General features: G+C 40.3%; 1 protein-coding gene across 1 annotated transcript in view; it reads left to right on the top strand.

The window, feature by feature from the left end:
- Positions 1-18,377, top strand: part of NRP1 (neuropilin 1) — a 114,753-nt gene extending 96,376 nt beyond the window's left edge. The window contains 6 exon segments of the mRNA XM_055804050.1: positions 6,825-6,962; positions 10,827-11,098; positions 11,603-11,696; positions 13,296-13,355; positions 14,596-14,850; positions 14,853-18,377. Of these exon segments, the coding sequence (XP_055660025.1) occupies positions 6,825-6,962; positions 10,827-11,098; positions 11,603-11,696; positions 13,296-13,355; positions 14,596-14,850; positions 14,853-14,893 (860 nt within the window). The 3' untranslated portion in view covers positions 14,894-18,377.
- Positions 18,378-20,506: the final 2,129 nt, after the last annotated feature.

Raw genomic sequence — 20,506 nt, 5'->3', positions numbered from 1 at the left:
TATATCCATGGATTTACAAAACTAAGACAAGTAAAGTTTGCTGGGTTTCTCCACCAGGGAGCTGGCAGTTTTACAATATTGTTTTCTAGCAAGTTTTCTCAAAATGGGGTTACATAAACTGCTACCATGAACTTGAAAAAGTAAAAAACAAGTTGTCACTGGCAGCAGGTCCTTTCTACTTAATCAATACAATAACTAGCAGCTTTAAAAAAACCTTAGTTTGCTGCTTCCACAGCTTTCATAGCATTTTTTAATATCCTGTACAATTTACAGGGAGTGAGGGAGAGGATAGATTTGGGCAGAAAACCCAAACTCCAAAACGTATGAGCATCAGTTTAAAATCCTTTGCATTAGTAATTGTGGAGCAGTAAAAGGTCAGTTTTCATTTGCTCCCATTTCCTCCATTAAAGCACAGTCAGGCACAGTCTTGCAAGTGATTTATTAACAGGGTGGGTAAGTGTTTATCATTGTTTCCTCAATCATGTGACACAATCCACTTTTGCTTCAAGCAAAAGAAAGTATCTAATAATGTAAAAGTTTCCTAAAGGACTAATGGTGTTGACCTGATTAAAGAGATAGAGCTGACATCTCAGACGTTGCTCCCACTCTGCCTCTGCGTTCTGGTACTGCAGAGGCAACTGCTCTTACTCCCCTCAGAATTTGTCTCCAGGGTCATCCAGTTGGCTTAGTCAGCATACACTATTTCTAGCTCTGCCCTGCTTTATGAGCAGAGGGAGGTTGTGGAGTACCGTGCAATGAGAAACGTGACGGCAGGCTGGCCCACCCTCATGGGACACCTCTCCACACTGCTCTTCCACAGTCAGCTTTGCTGAAGGGCTAGGGGGCTGCTGGTGATCCCACAGTTCGGAAGGGGGTGGGGGGTGCAAAGGAAGAAAGGATGCTGTGCAGTGGTTTTAGAGTAAAACATTTTAATTTTTATGTCTGAAATGACCTAGCTTTCTCTTTTTACTGAAATGAAGGAATTTTTTTACAGGGTTTTTAACTATCTTCATGTGTTTAAACAAATTGCAAATTCATTAAGTGCCTCTGTGCAACACAGTTTCCTCCCTCCTCCCTGTGCCAGTTGCATTTGCAGGTTATGTTTAATCCCCTTGGCTTGGGTGGGACTCTCCAGTAACAGACTGACTGCTTCTGCCAGAGATTAAGATATCCTCATTTTCTCTCCTTACTTCCCTCCTGCACCACCTTTGCTTACTCCATGATGAGCCAAGTTTTTTTCTCTAGTAAAGGAGTTTCTGAGATTCCCTTCAGACCATGCCAATGTAACTTCCCTGCATTGTGCTGGTAGGAACTGTTTCCTTCCGGGGAGTAAGGGACAAGTTCACATCCCAAACTCCAGGCTCCCACATGGCAGCACATTACAAAGATCATAGATAGAGATCATTCAGATGTTAATAAGTAAGAATAAGGTTTCCAGAATCTCCAGTTTAAGACATAAAGGCTTCCAGCTGCTTCATAATCCCTCACTGAAAATCAGCCAGAAAACTCCCAAAAAGGGGCAGACAGAAATTCCCCTCAACACAGAGAAACCCTTCCTGGCATGAAGGTGCTATAAAGTGCTAAAGGGGCATGGCTGGACCTGGCTGGCATAACAAAGCAAATCAGAGCAAAGGGCCATGCGGCTGGGAGCGAGCGTGTGCTACAGCAGCCACGAATAACGTAGTTTAAACTGGCCTTGTAGTTACAGAGCTGCTCAGGGGCCCCCCTAGCTCTCAGCTGGCTAAGGATAAGTGCACTCCAGCTCTTTCAGCTATTCTCAAGCTGAACAAGGTATGAATTTAACACAGCAAGGACTGAGCCTTCAGCTTCAGCCTTAATTCCCTTTAAGGGCTGGTTTACCTTAAGATGTTAATACACGTTGAGGTAAATGATGAACTCCAAGCCAAAGAGCTATTCCAGATCAGTTGCAGGTTGTAGGCTCCAGTGGGTAACCCTGTATGAGCTACACCGTGCCAGTGCTGGCCACAACAGCTTGTGCCACAGTGACTGGGGACAGAGATTTACCAGCCCCCTCAGTAGCAGCACCTGCTGTGCCACAGGTGCTTCTGCAATAGGTGCTAACACCATGTATTACTGTCCTCCTGCCTGCATTCAAGCCTGCAAACACCCCTAATCTTGTTATCCCAGACTAACATGCTTGTGTGTGTCAAAGCCTGAGATTATCCTATTCCAGCCAGCTTTCACACACTATGGAAACAGTTAAGAGCAAATAGCTGGAAAGCCTCCATGTATAAACAAGCTTTCCATCAAGGAGACTTTTACAGTTCATTTCAAGGGGACTGAATTGTAAGAAAATAAAAAAGAATCATGATTTCAAACTGCTAATAATGTTTAAAGGTTTGGATTTTTTTTTTTTTAAGAGAGGATCTACTTTCCTTCTAAAACTTAAAAAAGATGCCTTTACCAAATCTGTCTGTCAAGTTAAATACCTTTTGGGCTTCAGTTCTAAGACTCACCAATATCTAGTCTTTTTGAACACAGCGTTTTCGATCCTAAAGGACTATTTGAAGTGTTTGATTTAGCTATTTACATACAGAGCAAGCTATTCAATTACATTATGTGCTCTCAGCTTGTAAACTCAGTCCTTTGTAAAGCAGACTGTTCAAGAAATACCTTGTTTTTCACATATATAACAGCGTTTTCAGAAAAAATAACTAAGAAATCCTGAGGTTAAAATCTATGCTAAGAATCCGTTTAAAGGTAGAATAGGTCTGATTCTCATTTACAGTGGGACAGCTTTGCATCAATAAAGGGATACTAAAGGAGTTAAATTATCTTTTATTATCATTTAAGGTAATTCTGTGCTGCCAGAATTATATAATTAATTATACCAGCACAGAGTGGTATAAAAAGGTGAAAAGCAAATACAAATCAGACCCAATACGCTACTTTAAAGTGGTCCAAATTATGTTTGTAATTTCCCATTTTAGTGTTGATTAACCCTTTGGCAAGGGCATCCCATAGAGAATTTTCATAGCATCTTTAATGCCATCATGCTTCTTCTTGCCTCTTGTTGGAGAAGTTATAAAAATATGTCAAAGTCTGTGGGCCACGAAAGATTAATGGACTTGCAAGAAACTCACTCAACTAGATTTTCAAATTACTTTCTTGTTCATGTGCAGTAATGGTTCCAGCTGTGAGCAAGATGTGGTCAAAAAGTACAGCTGTTGGTTATTCTTTGAGAGGATAAATCTGTTTTAATTCAGTATCACGTACCCTACATTTTGAAAAAGACATATGGGATTTCGTCACACCTCCCTCTCAGATTCTCATCTGAACTGCTGCTATTTGGTTACAGAATAGCAGGGTTTCTTCATCTTCTGTATACACACAAACCCAGAGATCAGTCACCTATTGGCAGGAGAATTATCCTAGCAGAGGAATGGGCCAGCACTGCAGAGGCAGCCCACCAAATGCTACTCAGCCCTATTTTCCTTCCTTCTACCAGAGATGCCAAGCTATAGTTCAAGGACAAAGAAAAGGACAGATCGCCTGTAGCTTACTGCGAGCTACTGTACCAGCTCCCTGGGGACCTTTAATAGAAGCGTTGAACTCTTCTGTCTTTTGCTGGGGCAGATCCATTGTCCATTCAACTAATGAACCTATCCTGATGCTACAAGTGTCTATTATTAATTGGCTAGCAGGTCTATTTTTTTCTTTTTATGAGTCCCTGGGAGAAGCATTGGAAGAGATATAAGAATAGACAATAAGAGATGGCATGTTTAAGGAGCCCATAAAATAAGAGCACTCTGAAATGCCTTGCCTTTGACCTTCAATCCTGTTGCTGTGATTGTCTAAGGAATGTATTAACACAATCACTTTTAAGAAAACAACAGGAACCTAGCAAGAAATAGCTAACTGAGAGCAGGTTAGTGGTCAAATTCTTCTAAACTTCAGGGGATTCTTGTTGTCTTCTGCATGGAAAAGAAGTTCATTTTTATGCTACACCATGTTGTCTGTGCGTCCAAAGCCAAGGAACACAGGCATGGCCAAAGCATATCAGACTTAGGCTCTTTGCCAGTTTCCTGGACTATATGTCAAATGAGCGTGTAAGAAATTCTTTTTTAGATGGTACTGTGAAATTTATCTATGTTTTGAAACCCTCCTTCTAATCCCAATGTTCAGAGCTGGCTTCAGACCATGAAGCAAAAGGCTTTTGTCACTCCCTGCATTTTAGAATTAACAATTACATTCTGGATATTGTCCTTATCCATTTCAGTGTCCAGTTCTCTTTGAATTGTGCTCAGCCTTAGCAGCTTGCTTCCCATACAAGGGAAGCAAGTATCGCTCATATCACATGAGAATTTTTTTCCTTTGATCCACGTTGAACTTCACTGGATATCTCACAGTTCTCAGGCTATGAAATTGAGAAAATAGAATATTGTAATCTTCCTTCTCTGGATTCCTCACCCGTTTACATACTTACCCTGTGTCTTCTGCTATTTATTTTTATTCAATGTTGAACAATACTAGTCTTTCAGTCTCTTTGTGCTAAGTGCTCATTTATTCTGTGTGATATCTTCAGATTGATGTGATCTATCTACCACTGTTCTCCTTGCTTGTGGTTTGAATACCACACCGGCTATCGCTAGCTTTGTATGATATAAACCTTTGGGATTAATAAGATTAATTTTGCTTTATGTTTCCTAAGACCTTTTCTAAAGTTCTGTTTCATGGCTCTGATATCAAAGCCATGCAATATAGCTCTCACTAGGCCTCCTTGACAATTAAAGGCTATTTTTCACAAACTTAAAACCCTTTAATTAATTTCAATGTCACTCTGTTTCTTTAAAAACTCCCCTTTATTTTCAGATGTCCCCTTTTGGGCAAGATGCCTTTGATCATGACCCCATTGTCTAGAAAAAACAAAAACATATATTGAAGAAAGAACCATAATGGATTGCCGTTCTGCATGTGCACATGCATGTCACACAACTCATGTGCACACAGGCTGAGTCCTGCTTTTTCAGCATTTTGAGTCCAAAGAGAGATTATCCACGGCAATCTGGCCCTTTCCTAGAAAGGGCTAGGGTCCTCCAGGAAACATGTTTTCTCCACATTGAATTCCTGTGCCAGACATTATCTGTTTAATTCATTTGTTCCCAGCTAGGATGCTGTATTCGTGACAATGTGGAGTAGACCCCTCCGGAGGCCAGCAGGAGGGAGTGGGTCGGCAGGCGGGATGAGGCAGATGAAAGGAGGGAGTGAAGAATGAGGGCTCAGTGCAGAGAGATGCCGCAGCACAGCTGAGGTACTGACAGGCAGAGAAGAGGGGCAGGAGCTGCCGCACACTCAGACCTCTGTGCTGACAGAAAGAAATTTTCTAGGGGCCAGAGGGGATGGGGTACAGGGGCTGCAACACAGGGATCCAGTGAGTTGTTAAAACTGTGTGTGGGAGCAAAGACCTGCCAAACAAGGAGACATCAGGAAAAGAGAGAATGATAGATGAACCCTTTTTATATCCGTTCTGTCTTCAACCTACTCACCTGAGGTTTTCTCTGTGTTGATAAAATGATTGTTCTAGTCTACTTTCCATTAAAATCTGGGTTGTGAGTTCAAAAGCCTTTCCACCTTCCCTGGGCAGCTCACTATGTGGAGGAGGTCTTTGCCTCTTCAGGCTGGAAATGTTCCACCTCTGGCCAGCCACAGGTCCCAACAGACTTCCCATATTTCTCCATATTTTCCCACAATAAACAAAACCCATTCTAGGGGGTTGCATTATCTTTCCTGGTTGTTTTGTGGTTTTTGGTTTTTTTTTTAATAATGGGCAAGAAACACAATTCTTACCCCAGAGCTGATATTGATGGGAGCACAGAGTCCTTTGTTCTTAGTTCATACTTGCACGAAGTATTCATTAAAAGTAAACCTAAGTTATTCCTCTAATAAGGCGTGAGTCATGCCTGAGAAAAGACTTCAGGATTTGGTCACGTTGCTGTGGGAAGGGTACTGCTCTACTGGGAGTTGTCAGTGCTCAAGGTGAGGTAAAAGTTCATACCAGTGGGACAGGAACCAAAAGCCCAAAAGATTTCAAACTGCTTCTGAAAATAAGAAATGCAAGAGATTTATATGCTATCTTTGTGTAATCTTTCCATTCAAATTCCAAGTGCTATTGAAGAAAATAAGCTACTATGTATTAAACCTTTGGACAGAATTTAAGAGAAGCTGAAAACAAGATATGATCTCATCCTGACCATAATACCAGACTTCCCTTGTTTTACGTGGAGCTTGTTTTGAAGCTTATTTTGAGTTCATTTGGCAATCAGCCACATTTGTCCCTTTTCTGTCTCAATTTGTTCATTTCAATGCTGCCATCTTGTGGGCCTGTTTAACTGTCTGGAAGATCCTGAAATAAGTTCCTTATTGAAGCCACGTACTATACATTTCACCAGAAATCCTTCCCTGCCAAGGACATTCCATTAGCGTTTCAGCCCTTTCTTATTTTTGTCCAAATCTTATTGTGAGCTGTTGCAAAACCTTGCACTGTTATGGTACAAGTAGATATTAACAACCAGAAAATGTATCTGATCATTAAGCTAGAGCTTTTGGTTTGAGTCATATGTGTTACAGCACAATTATCAGCTAATGTGGGCAAATCAGAAGAATTAATCAAACCACAAAAAAATCCCAAAATATGGGTCTTCATCTGTTTCCCAGCAGGGCTGCTCTTGCTATGGATTCTCAGAGTTTCAAGGATGAATGGTTCTGTTAACGGTCAAATGCATGCATTTGGTTCTGAAGTACAAAATCTGAATTACACAATTAATCATCATATTTTGTCCCTCCTTTTCCTTCTTTCCTTGCAGAGCTGCCACTATACAACTTCAACTGTGCCTTTGGCTGGGGATCCCAAAAGACTCTGTGCCACTGGGAGCATGACAACCAGGTGGATTTAAAGTGGGCAATCCTGACCAGCAAAACTGGGCCGATTCAAGATCACACAGGTAATCATGAGTTCATGATTTAGCCATTTTACATGGGAAGAGGTTGTTCTGTTTAATACCAACATGCCTTCCAAAACCACAGAAGAGTGAATTATACCTAAAATACATAGTCACAACAGCGATTCTCTAGTCAATCTAATCCATTATATGTAGTCACAACTGACCATAATTGTCCTTTCTGTTGGGGAATAAAGATCATTTATTGTCAGGAACTGAAGATATTCCCTTCCCCTGACTTGTCTTTGGATAACCATCATCTGGGGTAGAAAAAAAAAAAATCTGAATGACCAAATATTCTGCAAGTATCATTCACCAAGTGAGCCAGTTGTGAGCAAATATCACATTATTCCTGTTTGTAGTTACAGGGACTGCCCACCACAGAAAGGTATTGTAAGTGAAACTTCCCAGATGGATGTAATTCCACGCCCTCGTCCTCTCCAGCTGGAGATTATAGCCATCCCTTTACTCACACAGTTATTCCAGAAATATCACCCTGGGAAATTGATTAGTTGGTTTTGTAGTACCTAACTCATGGCTCTGCATAATTAGGCAGTAAATATGCTGCTGGCTAGTGGAGAAGGGAGGGCGCTGCATGACCTGCACAGCCTCTTGCTTTAGTGTTCTTTCTTGCATACGTGCAGATTAATCAAATGTGTTGAGATGAATCCCCCTTCCCACTTCTGCAACCCCTTTGCCTAATGAGAATGACAAGGAAATTAGACAAAATTGGACTTTTTAAATTCTGAGACACTTTCAATTGAATCTTAAGACAAGTACAGTAGTTACAGGGAAAAAAAACTTATAATACTTTGACTATAAATGGCATTGTACAAATAAATGGCATCAAATTAACTAAATGCAGTTAGCTGAAGTGAAGGCTGTAATGGTGGAAAAATTGACGTAGAGTAAAGTGAAATGGCTCAGTAGGATCTGACATTGAAAGGAGGTTAAAAGCTATGTTAGCCAGAGACTGACAAAATTTAAAAGGCATGCATAAGTAAAGCTCTAATTAAGACAATGAAGACAGAGTTCCTGACCCAGCACTGCAATAATATTCTGGAAATAAGAGCTATCTGCACTTTGCCACCAAGGATTATAGAGAGACTGAACCTGTCTTCAATCAAGAGGTGAAGAAATGATATTCTTCAAATGAGATTTTGTTGGTTCCAATGGGCCCTGCTAGTGCAGAAGACTTATTTGTTCCATTAGCAGTAGCGTCAGTAAGTCTTACAGGCAGCCCCTTTTTCTCCATAGTGCACTAACTTTCAATATTTTCTAAAAATTTCCTTGAACTCTTTCAAATCTTTTCTTCAACTTCAAGGGCACCTTTACATGCCAGGTTTGCCATTCACCTGCCAGCAGGTAGGGGACGAGTAGGGTTGGGTGTGAACACAGACCACGGGCAATCTGAATGGCACTGATGTCCCAAACAAGCCCCTCAGTGTCACCGCTACACAGCAAGGCTACCCTATATATTGAGAGAACAACAAAAAGCAACTCCCAGGCGTATCTTGCTCTCAGCTGCATATGTATAATGCTAAAGGAACTCCACAGAAGTGATCTTCAACAGCAATTGCTTTAAGACAGTGGGATATGCTTTATGTCACTTCAAATTATACATGCTATGATTAAATCTGGCCAGAGTTAGGTTTTCCAACTGAGACAGCCATCCTGATGCTGTGATTATTTTCCTCCATTTGGATTTCCCTATCACCATTCTTTGATGAGATTTGCACATGTTGTGCTGCCCTCTGCATAGAAGCAAAGTTGGAAAGAACATACAGTCACAAGCAGTCCTGCTGAAGAAGCTGGACAAGATGATACTACAGTAAGATATAAAAAAAAAAAGAAAGAAAAAAAAAAAGCCTAATTTTTTTTCAGCAATTTAACATCGTCTTCCCCTATAGAATTCTTTCAATGACCAGATATTTCCATGTGCATATTGGCCAGAGTACCTCTGACTACCCGCAGCAAAATCCAAACAAAGAAAGTGTCTTTGCCTCATGTTAGAAGCAATATTTCTCTTTCTCATTTATTAGGCCCACTCCTTCCGGCCACTGGGTTTACCCTACTCATCTTTGTTCCTGGTTCACTATTTACTGCCCTGTCCTTCCAGTGCTTCCCAGAGTAGCAACACTTACCCTTTCTTCTTCATTGGTGCAGGACTATACCATTACAATCCAGCAAGTCTCAATTATACATTATTTCAAACGAAATTCAAGACTATCATCTGTAAGCAAAAACCAATGTTGATAAAACACCACACTTCAAAACACCTTTTTGCCTTTTTTTACTTTTCTTATGTTTAAACATTGATATAAACAGATACGTATACTTATTTCAGCATTTGAGGAGTAGTATTTCTTATTATTACTTTTCTCCTTCTTACTTTCAAAATAACTTTATACACATGCCAGTAAACACTGTCTCCATCCTTTGTGTGAGTGTATTACACATGCAATCTATTCTTACACGTACAAGTATGAACTTCATATTTTTCCATCATAATTCTGTGCAAAGAAGCGGTTCAAAAGCTGTCTGGAATGGATGCCTGGGTGGTGTAAATCAGAAGCACTTCTCTGTAGTCAGTATCTTACTTAGCAATTTTCTGTTACCAAACTAATCCCACCCTCTCATGCTCCTCTCCCAGTGTGATTAGGCAAGTAATTTTCCAAGTTAAGGGCATTAGGCGTTCAGGTTTCAACGTGTATAAATCCATTATGCTCTTCAGAAAATACCAGCCATAATCCTTTCCATTCAGGAAACAGCTCACAAATATACAGAGTCCAATATATTATTACAAAAATCAAGGGAACAGCTCTGGCACCGTTTGTGACAATGCTCAGACTCTATTTAGAAGCACTGCTTAGATCTCAGTTCCTGATCTCTGACCGTGTCTGTTCAAAGCTATTTCATCCTCCAGTGTTCTTCCCGTACTAATCTTGCCTTCTCAAGCACAGATTACCTTAAAGGGAGATTAAAAATAGCTCTTTGCACAATTAGTGTAGAGTAGGGCCCAGAGATTTCTGCCTAGCCTGCTGAACTAGGGCTGGCTCCCTTCAGGAGGTGTACACTGGCTAATGATACATATGCTGTCACATCAAACATGCTTTTGCCTCCTTCCCTGAACAAAAGCAAGTGCCTTGTGTGTGCCATGTAGTGTACGTGTTGCTATGGCTCACTCTTAGCAAGAAGCACCCCAGTGAACAATGAAGAAGACTGCCAGAGGAAATCATACAATCATAGTACGGTGTGGGTTGGAAGGGACCTTCAAAGGTCATATAGTCCAGCCCCCTTGCAATGAGCAGGGACAGCTTCAGATAGATCAGGTTACTCAGAGCCCCATCCAAACTGACTTTAAATATTTCCAGGGATGGGGCATCTACCACCGCTCTGGGCAACCTATTCCAGTGTTTCACCACCCTCATCATAAAAAATTCTCCCTTATATCTAGTCTAAATCAATGCTCTTTTAGTTTAAAAGTATTACTCCTTGTCCTATTGCTACAAGCCCTGCTAAAATTCTGTCCCCTTCTTTCTTTATAAGCCCCCTTTAAGTATTGAAAGGCTGCAGTAGGGTCTCCCTGGAGCCTTCTCTTCTGCAGGCTGAACAGCTCCGACCCTCTCAGCCTTTCCTCCTAAGAGAGGTGCTCCATCTCTCTGATCATTTTTGTGGCCCTCTCCTTAGAGCACATCAGCTTTCCTAGAGCTCCCAAACCAACACCCTCTGAGACTCTTGGTTGTGAGGCTTGACCCACCAGCATGGAAAGAAAGCAAAATGATCAGGGGTGGCCGGGGCTTCTTCGGTAAACAAAGCAAATGAAAACTGGTGGCAATTCCTAACACAGTCCTTCTGTCACAGTAGGAGATGGCAATTTCATTTACTCACAAGCTGACGAAAGCCAGAAAGGCAAAGTCGCCCGACTGCTGAGCCCTGTGATTTACTCGCAGAACTCTGCCCACTGCATGACTTTCTGGTACCACATGTCCGGTGCACACGTCGGCACCCTGAAGATCAAACTGCGGTACCAAAAGCCAGATGAATACGACCAGGTGCTGTGGACCCTGAGCGGGCACCAAGCAAACTGCTGGAAGGAAGGACGTGTTCTTCTTCACAAGTCTGTGAAACACTATCAGGTGAGTGGCTGCACCTCACTGAACTAACAGAACTGAGGCCACTAAGACCTGGCTGGTCATGTTTTATACACCATAGCAGAAGATGTCACTGAAGGATTTACTCAGAGAGTACCTATACCTACAGATGAGGTGCTGTTGCTGTGACGGTAATAATAGTGACATATTTCATGGTATCTCAGATGACAGTGATACAAGCAATTTGTTATCAAAGGCCAAATAAAATACTTTAGAAATGATTTCTCATCTGTCACAAAACTGCATCCTTGCCACCATTTTGCTGCTGATGTAACAGTCTTTAATGAAGTTATGACATTATATAAATTCACATTTGCATATGCAAGTTCATAAAGGCATGCAGGGCATATTGGCAGGCCACAATCAAAGTACATGTAGCTATGGCATCATGACAAGTGAAGATGTGTGATAACAACTAAATAAGATGTCCTGAATGCTGCAATTGTGTGTTAACATGAAAACAATGTGAACATTATCTTATTTTGCCAGGTGGTTATTGAGGGAGAAATTGGAAAAGGAACTGGAGGAATTGCTGTGGATGATATTAAAATTGACAATCACGTAGCACAGGAGGACTGCCGAAGTAAGTATGAACAGCAAAAACATACAGAGAACTCATCAAAAACATTTATTTTCTTTTGATAGCTTTTTTATCTGTGAGAAAGGGATACATAATTATTAGCTATATAGGAAGTTTTGCACTGAAAACATCCTGATCTGGCCCATAGCTTTATTCATAGTAAATGCTACTGGTATCATCTCGGTACTGCAGCAACTGCAGTCTTTTGGATCAGAACTGGCATCCTACTGACACGAGTCACAGCATGTTCACATTCTCACATCTCTCCCTGCAGTTCATATTGCTTCCATCTTTAATTTTTTCTTTTTTTTATAATGTTCTTCCCTGATTTACCTAACGCTCAAAATCCAATTTCATTTCCTCACCTTTTTTAGATTACTTAACTACCAGGCCTACTTGATTTCTATTTTAAAGGAACATATCAAACCCTTACAGGATACACAGGCAAGGTAAAATAACTCCTTCTCTGTCCTCTGCTGTCCTGTAATTCTGAGTTTTCTGTGACTCATTTGCTGTAGTCACCAGCTCCCAGACATACAGGACACAAAGTAATGTTAGAACATAGCCTTTTCCACACCTGAGCCAGGCTATTGCTGAGATGCTATCTGAGTCCTTTTATTTCTGGCCAGTCTTGAGTTATTCCAGTCACTGCTGATCATACACACATTGCATACCGCATGTAATTTGGCAGCAGCAACCCCAGATAAACAAGCAACTGAACCCTGTCCTTCATGACAGAGATGAAGCAATGACTTTTATGTAGGAGAGGGAACAGAACTGAGAACCCTCAGCTTTAGAAAGATAAACTTATGCCATATGAGTTGGCAGCACAACTGAGAGCAATAATAGAGGATGTTCCTCACATTTTGTAGTTAATATCCTTTGGAGAGTAACATGTCAGACTTCAGCTACATGATAGTTTCACTGCAGGATGAGAAAACTGTACAGTCTCATTTTATCACACAGTCCATCTTCTGTGGTTCAGTGTACACCATCAGAATGACAGTTACCAGGAAAGAGAGGCAGGACACACTGTTTGGTCCTCCTGCAGTGCCCTCAGTGACAAGAAAGATGCTGGGACCACAGCGATTGTATTTACGTGGCTCCAGAATGAGAGAGGGAAACAAGTTCCTTCCTACCTCCACATGTTTTGGTTGTTCAAACTGAATGCTGAGCAAAGATTTTGGCCTGTGGGAGCTAAAGCCAAAAGCTGTCTGAAACCCAAACACAAGTCATCTTGCTGCAGTCAGTGAAACTGTTCTTGTGATTAACTATGCCTACACTGATGAAGTGTTATGGAATTGGGCTCCAAAATTGTAAATACAATGAATGAGATGCTAATTCATTACACTGATTTCTCTTTCCCAGGCATGGAAAACCCCTGCTGATAACTAAAACTGTGCCAAGACTGGGCGGAGAGGAGTTTTTAAATCTTTCTTTTTTCTCCATTAATTTTCAGAGCCTATCATAATGAACAATTCTGTCAAGCTGACATAATGATGCTCTGACACAGGAAAATCTGCTATACCATTATTGCCAGCACGATAGTCAATCAGTGTTTGTAACCCTAATAATCAATGTCAATTCTCTCTGCTTCATTAGAGTCAACTGATGTGGAGAATGAAATAGATGAAGAAGACGACCCAGAAAGTAATCAAACAGGTAAAAATTGTGTTATTGTTAAAAAGGAATTAATTTTAAAATGTATTTTCTTGTGATTTTGTGTATTCCATTTATTTATTTGTAGATAGTTCTCTAACTGCATATTGTATCACAGTTTTTTGCTTTATCTAGATCAGATGCTAAAGAGGCTTACACTTACTTGATGGATGTAATAGTCTTATTCTTCTATGTTATATAATCGTATGAACTTTGTATTATTTATACCTGTCTCATTTCTTCCAAATTTTATATACATAATTTGGTATATGGTATATATATATATGCATGCACACTATAGCTCCTTAATATTTTGTTATCTAGAAGGCTTGTCCACAGCTGAGGAAACAGCTATCATTATATCTTACCATTTATGACTCGCACAATTAAACTCAAAACTCTTCAGGCTAATTGTTTCACAGACCTGGCTGAAAATGTCATTTTATGACCAGTCTACCAAAGCATTATCATTTTCTATGGTGATGGCTGTAAATGGATCATTAAACGGATCATAATTGTCATACTGTCCCAATAATAAAATATACTTGCATTTTTCAGGCAATGAGCTTATTTTTTTTCTGTTACAGTCAACAGGATTGGTATCATTGATTTCAGCGACAGCAGGGTTTGTCCAGAAAGACTTTTTGGCTTCTCCTGCAACAGTTAGCAGGATTTGCAAGCCTATTGGATCTCTTTCATAAACTGAAAGGGTTGAGGGAAAACATTATCATACCCAGTGAATATTTTACCGAAGGGGAAAGAGTGCTCTTCTGTGTCAGTTTTGCCACTGTTTCCATTTCAAGGTCCAATCCTGAAGTCAGTGAAGTGGAGATGGATGCAAAATGGCTGGAGATTCCCAGCTAATATCTAAAGCTATAAACATCCAGACCGAGCTGAATAAGATTTAATTAATAATTTTGAACTAACTGCTGCAAGCTGGTAAAATATAATCAAAAAGTCTGGTTATTCATTCCCAAGACTCCCACTTAATCCAAGGCAGAATCAGACCCCTACTAACCGGCAGCAGATTCAAGGTTTGGAGAACGGTTTGAAAAAAAATCAACTGTTTGGGCCCCATTATAGTTTTCAGCTATTTATGACTACCTCCAAGAAGCTAGGTTTTCAAATTATGTAGCAACTCATCTCAAAAACTTTATGTCCTTTCTCCAAATTTACAACTCGTAAAACAAATTTCTAACCAGAGTCGGTTCTGAAAATTTTGCAATTCTTTACTCCATTTCAGGGTTTACACCTCCATACCATACAGGTGAGGACTACGATGATAACATCTCCAGGAAACCAGGCAATGTCCTGAAGACCCTAGATCCAATCCTTATTACCATCATAGCCATGAGTGCACTCGGGGTGCTTTTAGGAGCCATCTGTGGAGTCGTCCTGTACTGTGCCTGTTGGCACAATGGGATGTCAGAGAGGAACTTGTCTGCACTGGAGAACTACAATTTTGAACTGGTCGATGGTGTAAAACTGAAAAAAGATAAACTAAACACACAGAATTCATACTCAGAAGCATGAAGGTATAAAGCGACTGGAGAAGTTTCAGAGAATTGGGATGGAAGGACATAGCTCGGTCATGCTGGGGAACTGTTGATCTTCTTTTACTGTACAGGCTGAAAAGTGCATTGATGACACTGAGCCAAGCTTTTCTCAGGAGCTTCAATGAGTGTGTAACCGATAAACATGGACAACAATCTGTGTTAACAATCTGAATCATGTACAGTCTGCTTTTTCTGTTGGTTTTATTTGAAATAATCAAATGCTGGTGTTGAGACCAAGTATGATTGACTTATAATTCATTTTGTCTTTCTTTCTCTCCCTCTCTCATTTTCCTTTAATGGATAATTTTGTTTTAACTGTGCAAAATCCAAGATGCTGTCACAAAATGTATTCAGTGGGGTCCTTTGGATGGACATGCTGTCTGTAGCTCAGTGCCCAGAACATATTGGAGTAACAGCAATTTAGTGGACTCCTGCACCTGTATTTGTGTATAATTGCTCGTGTTGTGCATAGGCAAAGAAGGGTTAGGATGTTTTTGAAAGTACTGCTGCATCAGTACCAATATAGTGTGTCAGCTCTGTTTACGAAGCAATACAGTCAAATTTTATTGATGTTTTTCAGTGTTGTACTAAATTTTGTGCTTGTGAACTCCATAAAAGAGTATGTGCCATCATCAGACACAACTGGTAACCAAGTGTACTGCCTAAAAACTAAACAAAAAAGTCCTTGGCACTGGCTAGTGTATGTCCTCTCAAGTGCCTTTTTGTTTGTACTGCTTCTCATTGTGTTAACATTAAGTACAGCTCTGCTTCTCTGCAGTTAGGCCCTTGTCTTTGATCATATTCTGATGGCTCACTGACTAAAAGAAAAGTATATTTTAGTGTAAGAAAGTAGCCTCAGCAAGGCAAGGGCTAATCAGATCTGACAACCTGGCTCGATTGTTCTGCTTCCTGTATTTCAACTTCATGTCTCTTGACCCTTTTGTATAAAGCTGCAATATCCCCTTTTATTGTTCTTTCATATAGAATGTATTTTCAAATGTAAAATCTCTCTCCCTTTCTCTTCTCTTTCTCTCTTTCTTTCTCTCTCTGAGTAGATTGCATAAGCATTTGCCGTTGCCAAGGAAAGAAAACTGCAGCTTTAACTTGCTGGTAATGGCAAAGGATTTTATTAGAGTTTGTGTTAAAAAATAAGGGAAAATTCTTAACTTTACCCTCCAAAGTCGAACTTTGGGTTTCTTCTTAACAGCATAAAGTGACAGTATCTTTTTTCCTGAAGTCATGAACCATGTCGTTTATCCTGAACAGCTTGCCTGTTAATTACACCCGGGAAAACGATTCCCTTACTCAAAAGATTGCCTTTAAACTAAGAAACTTTCCTCCTCCTGCCCCTACCTGAACCCAGAGTTCTGTTCTCTCAGTGAATGTGCATTTTCATACTAATCAATGCTAATTGAGCTTACACATGGGTACTGAGGGCAGAATAAAATCCCACAGTGTATGTAGGGTATATTCTTACCATCCTGTTACATCCAATTGGCATTTCATAGCAGGAGGTTTCTGTTTGACCAGAAGTGCAGATAGTGACAGATTCAGTGAGCTGAGTAATGTAAGCTGTCAGAAAAATGTGTTTGACAATTATGTGGCAATTTTTTAACATTTTAGGACAAATATTATTGGACAAATAATATTCAACAGCCTATGCAGCTGGTCCAACAGGGTAAAAGGAAACAAGAGTATGTTTCCCACAGGGGTCCACAGAAGGAGGTGGGGGACCAGAGGGATGACTCCCCTCCTGCAGGTGTGAGGGGAGCCCCTGGGTTTTCTGCAGTGACCCACACACAGCACAGCCATAACGGGGGGGGGGCAGTGGAAGAAGGCAGCTTTAACCTTCCCCTGGGTATCCACCAACTAGCAGGTAAAACCAGTGCAAACACGGGGAAAGGGACATCCCTCAAAGTGCTGAACTCGTGTTTTTCCTCACTGAAATCTCCAAACAGAGTCAGGGAAGAGACTGTGGCTTTCTGAGTTAGTCTTTTCCAAAGTTGGTTTTGCAGTAGAGCAAATGAAGTATCCTGTCCAGGATTAGGGCTAAAGAAGGGCCAGTTCAGCCTCGAATTACACAGAGCAACAGAATCCACCCCTGTTTATCAATTAAATATTTTGAAGCACATAATCTCACCAATATAAACCATAAACCAGAAAAATCTGCAGAAAAACCACCAGTAACCTAGAAATTGAACAAAAGAGAGGGAGACTGAAGGTAAAAATATGAGTTTTGAAGTTGAAAATCTTTTAAAGGAAGACCCAAAAGAAAAAAAGCAGTGGACAGTTGCTACTTCAAAGGAGTCCTAAAGGCAAAGACTATAGTGAAAATTCAAACACCCACTTCAGGTCATCAAGCCTTAGATGCCTAAATTAGATGAGTTACCTCCCCAGGCTCTAGACCTTGGGTCCTCCAGAAGGCGAGACAGAGCACCTAGGGCCTGAAAGTTTTGCCTAAAAGTTAGTCCATGAAATGTCCCAAGTGACAAACTGACTTTGGCAGAGGTAGAATTTTAGTTGTATCTAACACTGTAATTTGACCATAATGGTATCACAGCAGCTAGTTAATTAACCCAAAGAAAAAAAGGTTTTTTTCAAAACTATTTTCGGCACACCACCACTGTGTGATCCAGGTGTTAGGGTCTGTTCTCCTCAGTGGGAAAAACTTCTAGTCCACTAACTTGAGAGTTACATGCATATATTGCCTTGAAGAGGAAATCCCACTGGGGAGCCCAAGCTTTCGAAATATTCACATGGATCTCAATAGATTCTGGGCCAGCTCTTGGTCTTGATCTATTTGAACAGCAAAGCTAGTAGTTGGTGGGTTTTTTCCTTCTTTTAACATACTGAGAATAGTGAACGTAAAAAGAAATATATCTCCTTTGCGGTCTTCAGACCTTACTATGATAATGAGGATCTAGCACTGAAGATTTGATTTCTCTGAAGGTCATAGAATGAAAGTTGCCCTTCAATAAAGGAAAAATGATACTGCAACTTTACATTGAAAAGTATCTTGCACTGATAAATATATTTAAAAAAATTATATGTTTATAAAGTTATTAATTTGTAAAGGCAGTGTTACAAAATGTTCAGTTTATATTGTTTTAGATTGTTTCATAATTTTTAAAGTGTAAAATAACATATTTTTTTCTTTATTGAAAAACTATAAAAATCTTCTGTAGTAAAATGATTTCATTTTACTGGTATATTATTGCTTCATGTTTTGTACCATCATAAAACTTTGTGCAAATTTTTTTTACAGAAATTTTTATTTTCTATGACAATATGACACTTGTAAATTGTTGTTTCAAAATGAACAGCGAAGCCTTAACTTTAAATGACATTTGTATTCTCAGACACTGAGTAGCATAAAAAAAACCACATAGAACTGAACTGTAACTTAAATTTTCAAACTATGACTACTACATTCCAAAGAAACAGTTGAATTAAACATTTTCATAAAATATCCCATACCTGATGTATTTTATTATGCTAAAATGGATTGGTTTTATTAAATGGCTGGTTTTGTTTAGCATCTTGCAACAAGCACGGTGTTTTAATCATGGTTACATTTGTTGGTAGGCAACTCCAACAAGCACCTTGGTGGGACCATTCATGGTTTAAGGAGGCATTCACCCTCTGCCTGCCCCCCGCTTCTTTCTCCCTGCTGGAAGACACTCCCACTACATTCCTAACTTGTAGCTAAACAGCAGAAATTTAAGAGGAGAAATCTGTCACCAATGCTTTTAGGTTGTAATTCACCTCGCTGCCATGGGAAGCCCAAGCTGCACACCCTCTGTGGGTCATATGTGCCCCTTGTTGCTCTTAGTAGGGTGAGATGTGCTGCAGAGTAACGTCCATTTCTGACAAGTTCCCCACTGTGTCTCTGCTCCGGTAGTAAGGTTGATACAGATGAGGTCCCTTCCAATTTCCACTGAAGCTATCAGGACATACCCAGATCTCCCAATGCAGAGCACAAGTTGTTGACAGGAGCAAATGCTGCAAGGGCAGCCCATTGGGCCTAATTCTGCATTCAGCTGGGGGCTGAACTCATCTGTGGAACATATGAGTGTGGGTAGGAAGTCCGTCAAGAGGTTTGCATCCAGATCAGAAACTTTAGATTGCACATTTCCTCTTTTATGCAATACTTGCTTATTTGTTTCTTTTTAACACTGATCACTCTGCACATTAAAGTTTGTGAAATCCTTTCCTTATGCTGAATACACGAACGATGCACGTACTGTCAGTATGTCATTAGGCTGAGTATTCATGGACAAACATTTTACTTCTGATAGATACTTTACTACTCCTGGGAAAAATATTGTACTTATTACCACATATTTGATGACTTACTCTTGAAGAGAAAGCACCATATTTTGCCTCCTTGAGAGAGCAGCATTGTGGGTTTAAAATACGAGATGTTAACTACAGCAAGGCACCTGAGCAAAACTCTGCGTTGCGGTCAGGGTAAGGATTGCTGCCAAAAGACATTTGTGATGGTTGTTGTCCATACAATCACTGCATCTAACTTCCTTAGAAATGTTATGTACCTCATTGCACTCCATTTGGTTCTGTGATAACCAGCCATGGGGGGCTCTTTGAGGGAAAATAAATGGCAATGGAATTAATTAGTGAAAAATAGAAGAATCTATAAAGTGAATCCACTGAGAATGAAGTTCAGAGGAGAGTCACAAATATCTTACATTAAGAAAAGTCTCTTTCTTTCATTTAGGGGAAATTAATTAGCCTAGAAGCTAACAAGTACTTACCACTGAACCTTCAGTTTTCCACGCTGGATAGGCTGACAAAAAGCTGACAAAGACAAAAATGGTGCAATGGGATCTGAATAACATTTCAGAGCATAACCTGTAAACTTGAAAGAAAAAGAAGAGCAGATGGAAGTAACAGATGGGTCAGCTACAGACATCCAGTGCCAGAAGTGCGTAACTGTGAGGTGCAGATATTAGGGTCATGGTCTGTGAAAAGGGTCTTTGGCAGGTAGTGACAAGCAAACCCTGTTATTATTTCATCAAATGTACCAGCCTTGAGCCACCTGCCATGCGGTCACAGTGCTGAGTCCGGTCCCATTTCCTTGCCTTTGGCAAGATGTAAAATACAATTACACAGCAAAAGGCAGATGTACAGGAGAGGCAGGGGCAGAACAGCTGACGTATAGTTGGGTAAGGCCCGCTGGCATCATGGAAATGGCAGCAGTGCCTGCCCATACAAACTTTCCCTCTGCCAGTCCCAGTGGTGATGAAGGCTCATCAGTCCTCATAAACTACCTTTAATGAGGCATATGAAGACTTAACAGGTGCATATTAATATAGCTCTAAATTTGACCCTCATAAGTCTTTTCTTACGTACAATTAGTCCATTTCTAAGTCAATTCTCCCAACCCACTTTGCTAAAGTCAAATGTCAAAGCTGGTTTTGATTTTCAGATCATGGCGTCTAGTCCTTACATCACAGAATTAATTCCCTTTCCATTCCTTAATTGTACTGTCCTTTGCAATGCATTATTCCTAACAGTATATTAGTTCAAGCAACATTAATTTATTAGAGATTAGAGCTTTAATTTCTTCCTTTAATACGA

Source organism: Falco peregrinus, chromosome 5 (genome assembly GCF_023634155.1).
Source record: "Falco peregrinus isolate bFalPer1 chromosome 5, bFalPer1.pri, whole genome shotgun sequence".
Taxonomy (NCBI): domain Eukaryota; kingdom Metazoa; phylum Chordata; class Aves; order Falconiformes; family Falconidae; genus Falco; species Falco peregrinus.
The sequence above is the reverse complement of the archived record's forward strand: the minus strand, read 5'-3'. Positions and strand labels throughout refer to the sequence as shown.